This window comes from Phytophthora sojae, assembly GCF_000149755.1.
Source record: "Phytophthora sojae unplaced genomic scaffold PHYSOscaffold_2, whole genome shotgun sequence".
In the NCBI taxonomy this organism is placed as follows: Eukaryota; Oomycota; class Peronosporomycetes; order Peronosporales; family Peronosporaceae; genus Phytophthora; species Phytophthora sojae.
This window is the reverse complement of record NW_009258116.1, coordinates 3382380-3398225: the sequence shown is the minus strand read 5'-3', so window position 1 is coordinate 3398225 and position 15846 is coordinate 3382380. Positions and strand designations below refer to the sequence as shown.

At 55.2% G+C, this 15846-nt stretch overlaps 6 protein-coding genes across 6 annotated transcripts; 4 read left to right on the top strand and 2 right to left on the bottom strand.

Annotated features, from left to right (window-relative positions):
* Positions 1-2687: 2687 nt before the first annotated feature.
* Positions 2688-3050, top strand: PHYSODRAFT_393751 (hypothetical protein; the record flags this gene model as incomplete). The annotated part of the gene is given in 2 exon segments (XM_009520821.1): positions 2688-2816; positions 2835-3050. Coding segments are annotated over 2 exon segments (345 nt in total), but the record flags the coding sequence as incomplete, so codon positions are not given.
* Positions 3051-3172: 122 nt separating this feature from the next.
* Positions 3173-3803, top strand: PHYSODRAFT_284809 (hypothetical protein; the record flags this gene model as incomplete). Its single annotated transcript, XM_009520820.1, has 1 exon — positions 3173-3803. A coding segment is annotated over exon 1 (599 nt), but the record flags the coding sequence as incomplete, so codon positions are not given.
* A 1482-nt stretch (positions 3804-5285) lies between these two features.
* PHYSODRAFT_480739 (hypothetical protein) lies at positions 5286-7900 on the bottom strand (the record flags this gene model as incomplete). Its single annotated transcript, XM_009520819.1, has 10 exons — positions 5286-5354; positions 5432-5648; positions 5725-6072; positions 6284-6357; positions 6444-6553; positions 6631-6850; positions 6926-7084; positions 7394-7553; positions 7641-7762; positions 7838-7900. 10 exons carry the CDS (start codon positions 7898-7900, stop codon positions 5286-5288), a joined length of 1542 nt encoding a protein of 513 aa, XP_009519114.1.
* A 71-nt stretch (positions 7901-7971) lies between these two features.
* On the bottom strand, positions 7972-8741 carry PHYSODRAFT_556486 (hypothetical protein; the record flags this gene model as incomplete). Its single annotated transcript, XM_009520818.1, has 1 exon — positions 7972-8741. The coding sequence occupies exon 1, from the start codon at positions 8731-8733 to the stop codon at positions 7972-7974; it is 762 nt and encodes a 253-aa protein (XP_009519113.1). The 5' UTR covers positions 8734-8741.
* A 185-nt stretch (positions 8742-8926) lies between these two features.
* Positions 8927-10424, top strand: PHYSODRAFT_255017 (hypothetical protein; the record flags this gene model as incomplete). The annotated part of the gene is made up of 4 exons (XM_009520817.1): positions 8927-9091; positions 9119-9923; positions 10004-10188; positions 10269-10424. 4 exons carry the CDS (start codon positions 8927-8929, stop codon positions 10422-10424), a joined length of 1311 nt encoding a protein of 436 aa, XP_009519112.1.
* Positions 10425-10666: 242 nt separating this feature from the next.
* PHYSODRAFT_255134 (hypothetical protein) lies at positions 10667-12669 on the top strand (the record flags this gene model as incomplete). Its single annotated transcript, XM_009520816.1, has 7 exons — positions 10667-10769; positions 10877-10953; positions 11015-11464; positions 11527-11693; positions 11728-12262; positions 12327-12504; positions 12578-12669. Coding segments are annotated over 7 exons (1602 nt in total), but the record flags the coding sequence as incomplete, so codon positions are not given.
* Positions 12670-15846: the final 3177 nt, after the last annotated feature.

The following is a 15846-nucleotide window of genomic DNA, read 5'->3' as shown; positions in this document are numbered from 1 at the left end:
CTTCGGTCGTCGGCTTGAAATCTGTCATCTCGGCATGGTTTGCTGCAGGACCCCGCAACAACGCGTATGGAACGCGAACTTCGAATTCTGGACAAAAGCACTCAGAATCGGGCAGCAAACATAGCGAAGTTCTGACGACGTGATTTTCCCACCGATAGTATCATTCGTCCAGACTGATAGACCTGTAACAGCACAAGCTGCCAAACGGATTCGCGCCCTGATATCCAGTGAGCTCACGCATTTGCTACCATGCCCATGGTAAGCAAGGCCTCAATTTGCTTGCATGCTTCTCCAACTCCGCCATATAGTCAACAGCCCAACATGGGATGCCATCAAGAACACTCAAATCGCGACAAATTTGAGGATTTCCAGCAGTGCAGCATACCTCGAGTTGGTGCCGACAAGCTTGAAAATATGATTCACCGTCAAAAGGGATGGGAAGTCGCCCTTCCCCCTACAAGGGAAAATAACAAATTTTGGCCCTTAGAAACATAAAACGAAAGATAGAGCCAATCTGTTCCGGCGAACAGGATAGCACGATCAGCATTAACGGTGGTGAGCAGAGGAGCTTGAAAGTTCATCCAGCAGTGGCAGATTCGGATGTTTCCGGTGGTAGTCGTCAATTCCAAGGAAGAGGTACAATGGCGTAGGCGTATTTGGCTGCTCCTGACGCTACTCGCACCCGAAATATTTAATGGCCATTGAGAACCTCAGATGACACGCATTAGCCGGTAATCGCGACTTAAACCACGCTTCGAACGAAAAGGATACAGCATCCGCAACGAGAAAGGTGCTTCATTCGTATCACTTGCCCGCTGTACCCGTTAGGGTAAGGAAAAATCGCACTGACAACGTGCTCAGCGTTGAGGTTCATCACTGCTCGGAGTATCGTGCCACCTTCCAACATGCGCGTCTTGCTTAGCCTAGGTAATCAGAACAGAAGGGAACAACAGGTCATTTGTCAGAAGCATCACTTTGCGCCATATTGATTAGCTTCGGTCGGTGCATTGGTGCTGGAAACAGGAAGAGTAGGAATATATACAACGCGGACTTGAGTCTGCTTCACCAACACGCAAACGTGCCCCGTCACTTGAAGGACTCACTTCTTCTCTTACTGGACAACCCAACCTGCGCAATCCTTGTATACGCTGATTCCACTTACCCCCCCCCCCCCCTCCCCTGTGTTCAATTCACGTTTCATGCCGTCCTGGAGGAGCTACACAATCGCACCTTTGAGATCATAAACCGTCACTCCATCATCCACCTGTTCGACGAACGCACTGTTCTGGGTACATACCGAGGTGTTACCGGTATGGCCCTGATTTACCATGACCTCGCCGGTTCGTAGTTTGCGCAGCCTTAGTACCTCGTAGTGGTAGGCTACAATTGGCGCTCCCACTTCCGACACCGTGGTCCACCTTTAATTGTCAGAGTGCTAAATTCAATAAAAGTCAATAAAGTTTGGTAGGTAGAAGACCAGTCACCACAGAGCTCATGGAGCGGGGCCGAAGGTGCTGCAGTGTGCAGTGCAGAACTACGTGCCCACGCGCTTCGAGGACGCGCCAGGCCGCACCATGGCGAAGAGGGAGGTGCGCTTTAAAAACATGCCCATCACAGCCGACGTGGTGGAGGACGAGAGTAACGAGAGTAAGACCGAGCTGCTGACAATCTAGAAAACGGTCAGGAGTCTGGCCCCTAGCTTTTACTCCAGTGGCACCGGTGTTGCGCAAGCCCGGCTGGGCGAGCATACAACAGCGTACCACAGGCCGGCATCAGGCGCCGTCTACCGCAGTTCCTGCCGCGAACTACATAGCGTAAGTGACGCGGCCAAACCCGGCTGGCGCCCGCCATTATTGGAGCCCATGCGCCCCATACAAATTTATAATTCTATATATATATTAAATTTGAAAAATAATCAGGAGATCACGGCGTCGGAAGTGAGAGCGCCAATTGTAGCAAGAAGTCAGTCAGTTCGGAATTCGCCAAGGAATACAGAGATCCTTTCCGTTCTCACCTTGGTTGGCCCGCCGCCGGGCGCCACGCAGATCACGCACACCATACTTTCACCGACCATCCTTCTGGTGAAAATCCGTGCTTCCTGGAAGGTGGGATGAAGGACAGCACCGCAGCGTAACTTGGATTGCCGCCTAAAAGCTTGACAATTTGATATGCGTCCTTCTGTTGCCTGCTCGTTACGAAGTAAAGTGTTTTTGCTGCTCTTTTAAGAGCAATTAAAATTAACGCATCTCCACCTCGCTGTTTCCGCACCGCTGCAGGGAGTAAATGAGAAGCCCAGCGAACGCTGCCGCAATTTGGAGCTGAAGTAAGTTTGTATTGCGGGGGTCAGGCTGCAACCCCCAGCGTGAAGATCGCGATATCGCTATTGCTGGTAATACCAGCCTGGTATTGAAAGCTTCACCTAGCAGTCCCTACTTGTCTATTGATTCGATGACCTGAAGCTGCTAAACTGAGACTCTAATTTTGCCATACTTATACGGTAATACACGAAAATTCCGAAAGCATTAATCTACATGTACCCTTTCACATACGTCGCTTCCCGTCACTTCGATACCCACGAGCTTAAGCGACATGTCTCCATTGAGTTACTTCAGTGAAGTAAAGTGATCACTGGACTTCGTTGCAAACACATAACTATTCCAGAATCTGCTGCTTCGAGGTCAAAGAAGATGGTAAAGCTATTCTGCCTGCTGGTTGGCGTGGCAGGGAGATCCTTCGAGGTGACTCTAGACGGCAGCGAAGGCGGGGATAGAGTCCTTGAGCTGACGGAGGCCATCGCCAAGGCAAATCCTGATGAGGTCAAGTGCGACGCGTAGGCCCTGAAGGTCTTTTTGGCGGTGAAGAACGGCGAGTGGCTGGGCGTGAATTCAGAAGATGTGAAGAAGCTGCGGAAGGGAGAGACAACTGCGTTTATTGAAGAGCTGACTGAAGAGCTCGACCTAGATACGGCGTCCTCCCTGTACGGACTACTGCAAACTGTGCCACAGCTTATATCCGCCGATCAAATTCACGTGCTGGTGAAGCTCCCCCAAGCCACCGTCGATAATGCGCCGGCTCCTGCTCCTGTACCGACTGCTCCTCAGGCTCCTGTCCCCAGTCCTCCTGTACCGGCTGGTCCTCACGTGGATCTTGTTTCGGGCGAGAAGCTCCTCGATTTCCTGGAGGGTGAGATGAAGGAGAAGGAGGACGTCTCGAGCTCTCACGTTTTAACTGCAGATGACTTACAGCACCGTTTCGTTGGGCGGGAAGAGGCGATCAAGGCAGCATCGAGTTGCTTCGCACGGATCATCACCGTTGCAAAGAGGGACGTCCCTGGCAACCTCCGACCTATAATTCCCGTTTGTGCTGGCATCTCTGGACTCGGGAAGACGCGCATGTTGGAAGAAGGTGGCATGATATTACGAGACGTGATGGAGTTGGGTGCCGAGCGCGTTGCCAGCGTGATTGTTCCTTACGATGACATGTACAGCCCGCAAGAAGTCGAGCAATCGATGCCGATTGCTGCATCTTTCTCGTGGAGAATGTTATATCGATTCTTCCTGGCCGAGAACTGCTCGGTCTCGTTCAAAGAGTGGTTTAAGTCGCGCTTGCCGGTCAATGGCCACCACCTGACGTTTGCGACTGCAGTCCAAGCTATCGAGTGCAAGCTTCGCAAGAGGCAGCCGGATACGACAGTGCCATTGTACCTCTTTCTTGGAATTGACGATTACCAATGTATAAAATACGTTGGTGCTCACCAGGAAAATCCGGATGTGTCACTCATACATGAGCTCGTGGGAGTTATAGAAAGCTTCCTATGCACGCCACTGCCGCGTCTGATTGTGCTTCCAATGTTCACGAGGACAGAGTGGGGTTCTGAACACGGTTCAGTACAGAATTGTTCGCTTCCCACAAGTGAGCGACTTTCCATGACCCTCTTGACAATGGACCAAGTTTTCGAGATTGTTAGCAGCAATTCAAGGTATTCTGTGCTGTTAAAACACTCCCAAATTTGCCGCGATTTGATCCTTCTTGGTGGTATCCCAGAGCTGATTATTCAATATTTGACGGGTTGGAGAAAAGATGTGAGCGAGATGGAGTCGTGCGTATGGATACCAGAAACGATTGCTTCAGTGTGGTATGGACATCATTCATTATGAGGTACTTGGGCTTGTTTAATATGAGGATCCAGTTCCGTTTGGCAGCCTACGCAATATCTGGACGCCCAGTGAGGCCAAATCACACACTCGATGGAATAACGTGGTCCAAACTCCGGGATTCTTCTGTTTGCTCGCTGGTTGATGCTGAACAAGACAATGCAGGACAATTTGTTCGCGTTCCGTACGCGCTTTTGCGTAGTTTTGAGTTGGTTCGTTGCAAGATGACAAATGAAGAAGAATATTTAGCTCTTTCTCTACAAGACCTGCGTACGCATGTGGACGACAACATGTTCGCCCTCCAAGCGTGGCAGTTGTGGGAGATGTTTGGTGCTTGTTTCTATGCAGTGAGAATAAATGCGCTGCTGGTGCTCGGATACTCGACCGTTACCCTCAAAGAGCTGTTGCCAGGCGCTGTGATGGATAGAGAGACGGAAAACATTTCCATCACGAGTTTTCCCTTTCAACGGGTGCGACCATTTCCCGCCAAGGAAACACCTTGGAAAAGGTTGACTGGGTGTCGAGTGGTTGTATTGCGGTGAATGGTGATAACGGGCCTGGCGTGGACATCTTCTTCGCTCTGGAAGATGCCACTCCGCCTGGTAAGCAGGTTGTTTTTGTCGACCAGAGAAAACATGTATACGGCGACTTCCAGCCAAGCCACGCCAAGAACTCTTTTAGCAAAATGGGGCTCTGGATGATGCGCGTGTGGTGCGAGGCATCATGAATTGCGTCGCTAGGTCTAATCTTGCCAAGGATCGTGTGTCCGAATTGTTTCCTCGTAAGCCGAGACGAGTCGGAGGAGTTCCATGAAACACTGGCATCTCATCCAGCGTGCTCGCCTAAAATCTCAGTCAACTCGGCTTGCGAGACCGCGCTTGCAACGGTTCTGAAAGGTAGGACAAAAGAACAGGCTATCCTAGCCGTTAAAGCAATCGTGAAAATGAGGGAGGAGAAATCGTTCGGTAACGCCGGCGAGCTGCATAAGTTTTTGAAGGCTCAAGGGCTAAATGTGGAGACTGATGAGCGGTTCTTGGAGTTTTCGTGTTAGAGCAGGCATGTTTGCGCTGTCATAGGCTACTTTATTTTATTAACCAAGCTTGTTATATTCTAAATCGTAATCTTGTCTCACTAACTCTCTACGATCAGTAGGTCCTGAAGATTGAATCTTGTCACAAAGTTAGAAGCCGAGTCCCGATCCTGTAACGAGAAGCATACATAGCCTCATCAACATTTAGCTGAAGCGATCGCAGCACCGTGAACAGTAGCAGCCTCACCTCGCACTTGAACGTTGCCTGGAAGAATCGTCGTGCAAAGAGCAGCACAAACTCGCAAAGGAAGACGGTGTCTGTACCATACTGCGACCCGTAGAAATACACCTGTAGCACACTGTCCTTCTGCTCCACAGCAACGACATGAAACCCATGCGCTTCTAAATGTCGCTCCAAATCTGCTCTACTCGGCTGATTGGCGAAGGAGCACGAGAACGCGCCCCTGTTAGCCAAGGCCAGCAGTTAAGGTTAGTCTCCGATGGGATAATCAACTGAATGCACTGCATAAAGGAACGCACGTTGTCTTCGTCTGCTTCCAGAGCTGCCAGAACTCTGGAGGTGGCAGGTTAGCCTCCGGGTCCATCAGGAAAACGGGCGAAGCGAACGGAATCTGGTGGTAACCTTGAGGCTCCGCAGGTGGAGGCACCTCTACAACATCGCGGGTGGGAACTGGGTCTCGAGAGGAAACAGGGCGTGGACTTGGCGACTGCCGACGAGCTGAGCGTGGGGGCTCTTCTTCGCCCTCCATCGCTAACTGTAGGTGAGATATCGACGCGTTGCCCTCCTCATTGAAAAACCCGCTGCGATTCCTGTTCAAACCAGCTTTGGCACTGCCCTGTCGTCGTGGTTTACGCTGAGACGCCGTCCTCTGTGGCCCACGTGGTGATGTGACGACAGGATGGACGGCAGCGGCACGGGTGCTTGTGTTGTCATCGTCCGAGTCACTGGCGTCGTCATCGTAGCAAGCGTTCTGCTTTTGAGGGCGGACATCAGAGAGGAACTCCGCTCTACACATGCAGGAGAGAGGACACAGGTTAGTCGAACAGTAGAAATATTATCAATGTTAGCAGCACACACCCAAAGAACTCATCTGCCTGGGACCCTTTTCGGTGAATTGTGCGCAGCAACCAAGGCGAGACGAGAAGGTGCACCTATAGTGCAATCGATCACGACCAATTCAAAGCAGAGGTGTAAATCAAACTAGCACAAAACTTAGTGATAGAATTGCTGGACGCACGGTAACCATGACGAGTGTCGTGAGATAGATGAGGTTGGGACTGGATGACGAGATGTACTGAACCTCCACTAGTCCGAAAGCCGACAACGTAGCAATGCCCAGCCAAAGCGCTGGTTTAAAGACACAAAAGGTTAGTCAATCCCGTGGAACTTACAGTGCTTGCAGGAAATATCTGCTGCCTGCTTACCTAGTGCCCATGAGCCGACTCCGAGCACGAAAAACGAGCGCACGTGCAGGATCAAGCGGTTTCCGTCTTGCTGCAGCTTGCGCCACTTGCCGTCGATGTAGAACCCGTGGAAGCTGAAAACCAGCGAGACGGCTGCGTAGATGAAGTACAAGTTGACCAGACTCACGCGCCCAAACACTCGATGAAACTTGAGGATGTTCATGTAGTAGCCCCGAATTACCTGGAACGAGACGCATCACATCTGGGTTATTTAATTGACTGGGGTGTGCACTTGTTAGCCAGTGCGCGGACTTACTCCGCCGAGAGCGAAGGCCACGACCGCCAAAAGGCCAATGATCACTCCGAGGATAACGAGACGACGGCGAATCTTCTTGAGGATGGAGCGCTTAGTGCGTTCGTATTCCTCTCGACGGATTTCCACCACCTGCGCACCTCGCATATCGTGGCGGAAGTTCTGCAACAACGGAGTTAGGTGATCACTTTCATCAAGGTTACATCAACTCACTTACGCTTGGCCGCATCACGGGCTTCGTCTCCATCTTGGTCGGCTCCTGAGCTAGCGAAGTACTACGAAGTTGTCGGTAAGAATCAAAAATGCCCCAGACTGGCACACTGAGCAGACTACGAGAAATAAAGATAGCTGCAGACAAAAAAAAACAGAAAAACAAAGTTATCCGTAGTCTATCTACAGGCCAGAAGCCCTAGGAGCTCAGCGGGCCCGTGGCTTGGTCATCACTTATTTCTTGGCCTCGATGATCTTGACCTTGGCCTTACGCGTCTTCTTCGGACGGCCGATCTCGATCTTGTTGCGCTTGTGCAGACTGTCGAAGCGGTCCAACAGCGGGTTGCCCTTGGGCTTGAGCGTCCGGAAGTTGCCGGTGAGCTCCTCGGAGAACGAGACGGGTGTCTCGCGGTCCAGTTTGCTGCAAGAGATCACACAGAATAAAAACAAGGTCAATAAGAGCTCCCAAGACGATCAGTTCAAGCAGGCCGCCGTCCAATGTTCTTACGTGTACTTTCCGGCCACGCGGACGAGCGGCTCTTCCTGCAGCTTTTGCTCCTGCTGAAGCTTCTTCAGCTCCTGCTTCTTGGCCGCCTGCTTCTCGCTCTTCACGATGTCCTGGAGAATGTGCTTGGAGCTGAACCGGCCAGCAACAAGTTAGCTCAATATTGCGCCCATCGGCAGCAAACTAGGTAAAAGGTTTACGTACGCATTGATCTGCTTGATGATCGCCTTCTCGCCGCGCCGCATCTGGTGCTCCAGCTCCATCTGCTTGTGTCGCGAGCGCTTGTTGCGCTGCGCACGCGTCACCTTCTCCGGCAGCTTGCGGGCCTACACAATCATAACCACATCCCAGTCAGCTCCAGCAGCTCTGGCCACCGTCCACCCCCTAGATGGACAGTTGAACGCACCCTCTTGACTCCGTCCTCGTCCTCCGAGTCGCTCGAGTCGTCCTCCGCGTCGGACGAGTCCTGCTTGATGAACTGAAGCGTCTCCTCCGACATGCCGTTGGACACGGGCTCCTGCAGCTTGGCCTTCTTCTCGCGGCGCTCGAGCTCCTTGGCCACGGCCTCGGCCATGACGTCCTGGTGCGTGTCGAAGTCCGGGTGGTACGACTGGCCCGCGGCCGCCACCTCCACGGTGGGGACCTGGTACTTGGTGGAGGCCACGAGTTTGCGGCGCTTGGTCTTCTTGGCCACCACGGGGGCCACGTACTCGTCCAGCTGCTGGCTCTGCTCGTCGTCCTTGGCGGCGCCGTCCTGGCCCCAGAGGCCCTTGACCTTGGCGTCCTTCTTGGGCTTGGGCTGGGCCGGCGTCTGTTGCTGCTGCTGCTTCTTGACGGCCAGCGCCTCGCCCTTGTGCAGCTTGGCGGCGTCGAACTTGCGCGTGCTGGCCAGCAGCGGGTCCTTCTGCAGCTTCTCGAGCTTCTGCTTCTTGGTCAGCGGCGGCGGCGCGTCCCCGCCCTTGCTGTCCACCTGGAAGAGCTGCTCGGGCTCCACATGCTTGAGCTTCTTGTCCTCCGCGTCCTGCCGGATGCTCTCCTCCACCTGCGCGCCCACGGCCTGGACGCGCTGCTGGCGACGACGCTTGCTGCTGCCCATGACGTTCCAGTCTCCGCAATGATTGAACACCTCTTCACAGCCAACGACCTTGGTAACGCAACTCTTAACCGTTATAGAGTGGTTAGTAACCCTACCACACCAATGATACACTAATTTGTACATTTTGTATGCATTTCAGACCTGAGTTGCAGCGAACATTTCGGCACATTACATCACCTTCGAGCTAGGAAGGATGGCGTCTCCGAGGTTCGCGCGCGTGGGCGCGGAGGAGAGTCGCGACGACCTGGCGCTGGTGCGGCACGGCAGCGGCAAGTTCTCGCCGGCGTCGGGTCTGTCGCCGCTCCGCGCGGCGCAGCGCAGCTTCACGACGGAGGACATTCCGTCGGCCAAGTCGTTCGTGAGCGTGGCGGACGCGGCTTCGCAGCAGCAGCAGCTGCAGACCAAGCCGCGCTCGGGCTCGGACCTGTTCGAGACCGGCCGTCTGGCCATCATCAAGGGCATCCAGGGCGTCGGGCTGGACCGCGTGGTGGACAAGATGCAGCAGGCCTTCACGCCCGACGGCTCGGAGCGCGTTCTGCGGGCCGAGTGGCTCGTTGTGGAGACGGAGGAGGAGCAGCTGCAGCAGCTGCAGGAGGTCGTGCGCAAGCTGCAGAAGGCCTTCAAGTTCTCCAACCGCCTGCGCACGCTCGTCAAGCTGGCCAACAGCACGCTGGCCAAGTGCGACGAGCTCGTGGAGCGCAGCCAGGCGCACCTCGAGCAGTGCAACCTCATGTTCGCGCAGTGTGCCAACGAGATCGCCACGCTCACCGACTACCTGAGCAAGCTGCGCGAGGCCGTGGTGCCCCCGCTGCAGGCCAAGGATCATAATGAAGAGAAGCGCAACGCCCGACGAGCCGAGTGGGCGCTGGCCCGCATGGCCCAGAGCGCGCAGAGCATGGTGGCCGAGATGAGGAACAGCCTCGACGAGCTGGACGACCTCACCACCGAGTGCACCAAGCTCATGGTGCAGTCGATCACGCTGCTGCACATGAGAGGCCGCTCCGCGGACTTTAGTGGCACGGGCGTGGCAGCAGGAGCGGCCGGCGTGGTGGCCGGCGCGGTGGTCGGAATCGCGGGAGTGGTGGCTGCCCCCGCCACGAGCGGCCTCAGTGTTCCGATCTCACTGGCCGGCAAAAGCCTGTTCCTGTCGGGTATTGCGGCGCTGACGCCGTCTAGCATCATGCTCAGCCGTACGTAGCTAGCAAGAGATGGTAGTATTGCAAGGTGAGATGTTGTGTCCTGACAAGGGTATTGCGGTTCGGTCGTGCAGGTCAAAGCCAACAGCTTGGAGGCCTGTCGTCGCTGGTGGTGAACCTGAAGTCGTGCCTCGAGATCATGAACCAGAAGCGGGAGGAGATGGCCATCGCCTTCGCCGCGTGCGAGGGCCTCGAGCTCGACATCAAGCAAGCGACGGACTTTTGCCAGGACGCCATCGAGCTCGAGACGTCCATCTACGTGAGTCGGCCGCGAAATGGACCTCTTTCCTCGCGTGGCAGAGAGAACTGACCCTGGTATTCCTGTTGTTGTTTGGGCAGGAGAGCTCGTGGGGCTTCATCGAGGACATCAGCGTGAAGCTCATGACGCTGAACCAGTCGGTGGAGCTGTTCTTGGCGTCCCCGAGCGTCTGGCACTTTTGCAAGTCGGAAGACGCCATGTACCAGTACCTGCTTGCCGAGGAGGAGGAGAACTGAGAGCGCCAGGATATCCCGCGGCAGCGGCAGCTCACCCTATTATCACCCAGCAGCAGAGGAAGGATGGAACCATGCACAGCCCGAAGGAGGACGTGCGTGGACACTAAGCGTCCACCTGACTCGGTCAGTTCATTTTGTACATGTAGCCATTTTGCATCGTAAATCTCCAAAAGTACATATGGCTTTTGTCAACCACTCACAAATTTTGGCCCACACTTTTTCGGTCCATTTCCGCGGCCCCGATGGATCTGTACGCCGATCTGCCGCTGGCGAAGGGCGCCAAGGCGTCCTCCGCGCTCGATGCGGACGGCAAGCCCAAGTCTGCTCTGTCCTCTACAAAGTCCGGTACGTTTTTCTCCTTCTCCAGCCGCCAAACCTCTCTAAAACTCCATCTACAAAGTGTTATTAATTCTGTCTTCTCGTCCTAATTCTTGCCTTTTCTCGCCTTGTAGTGTGGGCCAGCGCGCCGCTGATGGTGCCCCAAGCGGCCAAGAACAAGAGCAACAATCGACCGGCGGTGGCCACCAGCGTACGCAGGTTTTGAGGCAGAAAGGGAGAAACCCCCAGCTTAAACTTACGTTTTTGTGTAGAGCACGTCGATGCTGCCCAGTGCATTGGCGGCAGGCAGAGGCAAGAGCCCGACGAGGGCCGGAATATCGCTGGCTTTTAAGCCGGCATCGGTGACGAGGAGGCCGGCGGCGGTCGCCAGTCAAGTGTTCCAGAAGAAGGTGGAGGACGGGAGTGTGGTGGCCCGGCCGGCAGGAAGAGGCCTGGGATATGTTGCGCCAACGGAGGTGACGGTGACGTCGGTGCAGCAACAAGAGAAGGAGAAGGAAGACGTGGACATGGACGTGGGAGTTGCGGCCGGTGGCCACTTCTTCCAGGCCACTTACCGAGACGAGTACCATCCGGCCCGGCCGAACAGCTACGAGGTGTATTGCAAGGAGAGGCAGGAGAGGAAGAAGATGGAGCAGGTCAAGAAGGAACTGACGCGACGACAGAGAGAGCAGGAGCGAGAGGTGCGGGCCAAGGCTTGGCCGGTGTGTAGTGGGCTTCTGTGGCTGACAGACTGGCCGGTCGATTGTTTGTGTATTCGCTGCAGGGCAAGTTGGAGCGTGAGCAGCTTGCGAAGGACTTGGCTGAGGGCCGAGCGCCTGCGATGAAGCTGCCGGCTCCTGCTGGCCGTGGCCGCGGTATGACGATGCCGGCATGGATGCGCAAGAAAATGTTCGTAGTTGGTGAATCGTTACCGGAGGTTGAGTGTGGCTCGTGAGTTGTTGCTGATGCTGTGGTCATTTACTAGCGAGGAGAATGCTGCAGCATCCCAACCAGAAAGCGAGCGTGACGTTGACCGGGGCCGCGGCGTGGAGATTACTGCTACCGCTGCTGAAGGACAGTTCGAGGATGCCGCAGAGCCACGAGGTGGACTGGGCTTCTCAACTAGAGGCATCGGGTTTTCCTCTTCTTCAGCAGCTTCGTCATCAATGGCTGGAGGTTTTACGCGAGGAACGAAGGATGAATCAACCTCTCGTCCTCACTACGGCGACTTCAACGGCAGTCGCTACCCCAGCAACGATAAAGGCACAGCAGATCGGCAGACGTCACGTTCTCCGATGCTGGATGAATTTGGGCGGGAAATTCGACAGGAGCCAAAGCGGAGGCATGATGACCGACACAATGATCAACATGGCAGGCGTGATAGCAGCTTGAGCAGCCACAGCGGTCAACCTTACAGTCGAGATAGCAACGGTTCTGGCGAGAAACGGCGTCGGACTAGCGGCTGGGACAGCAGGTCAAGCACCAGCAGTGGATCATCTAGCCGGGTGGTGTTGCTTCAGGTAAGCGAACTCGAGTATTTTTTGTGAGTTTTAGCGAGACTTACCTAACTCGTGGTTGTTGCAGAACATGGTTGGCCCAGGTGAAGTCGACGATGAATTGCAAGACGAGGTGAAAGGCGAATGCTCCGAGAAATACGGACCCGTGGCTAAGTGCACGATCTACGAGGTGACGGGAAGTGTTCCGCCGGAGGAGGCTGTTCGGATCTTTGTCCAGTTCCAGGATGCAGAGGATGCTACCAAAGGTACTGGTTATGGTATCGCGTTTTGGAAGCGACTGCTTCGGCTCATCTCAACTTTTTGTGTGTTTGATGGCAGCTCTTACAGGCTTGAATGGACGGTTTTTTGGAGGCCGTAAGGTAAAGGCGGTGTATTATGATGAACGCAGGTTTGAAAGAATGGATATCACCAGTCAGTAGAGAATGATGAAGGCGCTTGCACTTCCAGACATGTAAGTCAATTCCGAAAAACATGTTTTTTGCTTAGCAATGGGTGTGTTTGTGTACGGTGTCAGAAAGTATGTATAGTGCACACTGTCACGAAGATCTAAGGTCTTCATGAAGCCGTGCGAGCAACACGTCGCAGTGGCTGGCTGAATCAGACGCCAATGGGCAGGAGAAGGTTTAGACCCCATCACACTGGCGAAGGTGGCCAGTCTTGGTGCTAGAGGCGACACCTGTGTAGGTACCAGTGTTGGCAACGGGTGTAGTGATACTATCCGGCACCGCGTTACTCTGGGCAGCAGTGGTGCCCTCCACAGAGCTCACGACGTCATCGGTAGCAGAGCCCGAGGTGTAACCCTGTCCAGCATTAGCGTCCGCTTCAGTGTTGTCTGCCGGTTTGCCAAGAGTGCTGCTCTCGTACGAGGCCGAATTAACGGCAGACGCCTGGTTCACGTCGACATTTTTGGTGCTGGCGATCTCCCGAGTTGGTGTTGCCCACGGTGCCACTGTTGTAGGCGGTCGAATCAACGATTGTGCCGGACGTTTTGGTATAGCTGTAACCCTGGTTCGTGTCGACAATGGTAGTGGTGGTCTCCGAGTCAGTGCTGCCTGTGGAGTTTTCGGTCGTGGCACCCTTTTCGTAGTCAGCGTTCCCAGCGACAGTGCTGACAACAGAGCCGTCAACACCAGAGCTCGTCTTCGCGGAGGTTTGACTAGTGCCAGTCTTGTCCACGTTAGTACCATCAGCCTTGGCATCAGCCGGAACACCGGCATTGGCGGTAGCAGCATCTTGGAATTCGAAGGCGGTTTCCACGTAACCTTGTCCAGTAGTCATCGCGGTGTACTCCTCAGCGTCCTGGCTGTTACCGGAACTGGTTTCCACGTAGTTTTGCGTGTCCTGCGAGGTGGCTGTAGCACTACCAGTGGTTGGATTCCCGTATTGATCCTGCTTGGAGTTGTTGACGATGGTGGAGCTGATGGCGGTCATGACATTGCCCTTATCCATCTGCTGAGTTGCGTCGTCGTAAGCGTTGGAGCCACCAGACGTCGATGAGTACGCGCCGTGCTTTTTGAAGTGTCCGTCGCAGCGGTGATACTTTGCGTACTCATCAGTGCCAAATCCGTGGTAATCCGCGAAGGAGACATTCTTGGCCGGGAGGCCATCCTGGTCAGTGTAGTCGTAGCTCTCGCTGCCAGCGTCGGGCCAACTTCCGCTTCCCGTCGTGGACGAGTTGCCACTGTGGCCGTAACCTGCGCTTCCACTCGTCGAGTAGTTGCTGCCAGAAGTGCTGTACATCTCGGACCCGTTCCCACGGCCAGAATTGGAGCTGCTGCTGCCGCTGCTGCCAGCACGGTAGTCGTCGATGATTCGGAACCAGGACATCATCATATTCTTCTCGTGCTCCAAGATGTGGCAGTGTGCAACGTACGGCTCCTTCGTGTCGAACCCAAAATCCTTTGCTTCGCGTTCGCTGTCCTCGATGAGGTAGCCGCCGGGAGTGCAAGCCACGTAGCAGACTTGCGTGATGGTATCAGCGGCACGGTCACCAGCGCTGGGGATGACGGCCACGTCCTTCAGCTCGTTCGTCTTGATCGTGTCAACCGTGTCTCCGCACTGCACGTGCACAAGGTGCCAATGGAACGGATGCGCGTCGGCTGAAGGGTTCATGAAGTTCCACTTCTCGACCGTGCCTTTGACGCACTGCAGCGCGTCGGCGATGGTGGAGATGTTGATCTGCTTATCCTGGTTGTACGTAATTTCCATGGTGGGGCACGCCTGCGCGTCAGTCATTTCTCCGAGTGTCACGTTCCGCTCCGTCCCGCCGGCTTCGTACAGCGTCTTGAGCGACTTGAACTTGTTCAGCGTCGTGGGGATTTCGCGGACCATCATGGAGTCGGTCAGCGAGCTCTCGACAATGCGGATCTGCAGGACGCGCGGGTCGTACGGGGTCGACTGGGTGGAGGACTGGACGTCGGCCAGTTCGTACGCCTTGCCGTCAGCGATACCAGTGAAGTCGCACACGAGCTCGATGCGCTCCAGTGGGAACAGGACTAGCAAGCTGCCGAGGGTCTGGGGCGTCTCGACGTACCCCGAATCTGTCGCAACCACTTGGCACAAGTCTGGGAAGGGGATTTTGAGTTGGTAGTGGCGAGAGTTGGCGGCGTTCACCACGCGGAAGCGCACTTGCGTCGGTGGGACCTCGACGTACGGCATCACTCGGCCATTCACGAGGTTCACGTTGCCGAAAGACTCGGGCACCCACACCGTCCCCGTTGCCGTGTTGCAGTTGTCGTCCGAGTACAGGAGTTTCCCGGAAGTGTCGATGAGGCGGTCATTGATGACAAGAGGGATGTCCGTCTCGATGTTCAGGTTGAGCTCAGCCTCCTTCGTGGCGTTCTGGGTGATGTAGGCGCCCATCAGGCCAGTCCACGTGTTGAGACGGTTGATTCCGTCAGCGTGGTCATGGTAGATCGCAGTGGATTCGCAGTGGATTCGAGCTGGCGGTTCTGGTACTTGAACTCTCTGGATTCGTCGGTGTAAATGGTCTTGAAGGGGAGACCATCGTACTTCGCGGGCACCTCCCCGCCATGCAAGTGCGTGACTGCGGGCACACCACAGTTGGGGTAGCACGTCGACTCGTTCAGCAGAATGGACCGCTCGACCGAGTCGGCCAGCAGGTGGGGCGCTTTGATATTGTTGTGCCACGTGATGGAGATCGGGACGTCCTTGGCAACGACAATCGACGGACCCGGAAACGTCGGGGTCTGGCCCATGATCGCGTAGCCGTACACATCGCCCGAGATGGATCCGTCCTCAGTCCAGGCGTGAGAAGCCTCGAGGCGGCCTCCCTGGGTCATGTCGATCACTGTGGGCATCGCCAGCGCACTGACGTAGGCCTCCCAGTCGGTCTTGAGGTCCGTCAGCGCGCGTGTATGGGCGGAGGAAAGTACCACTGCGGCTGCAGTGGTGAGCGCGTATTTTGCGAACACCATGATCCCAGCTTCTTGTCACGAGGAGGTCGAAGTGGAGAGGCGTGTTGGAGGGCTCGCAAAATGGAGAATGGGGAGTCCCAGCCGAGGGGGGAGTTTGTGTCGATCCTGTTCGCTTGAGGCACTAGAATGCGGAGCGTTGTCGCGGGATAA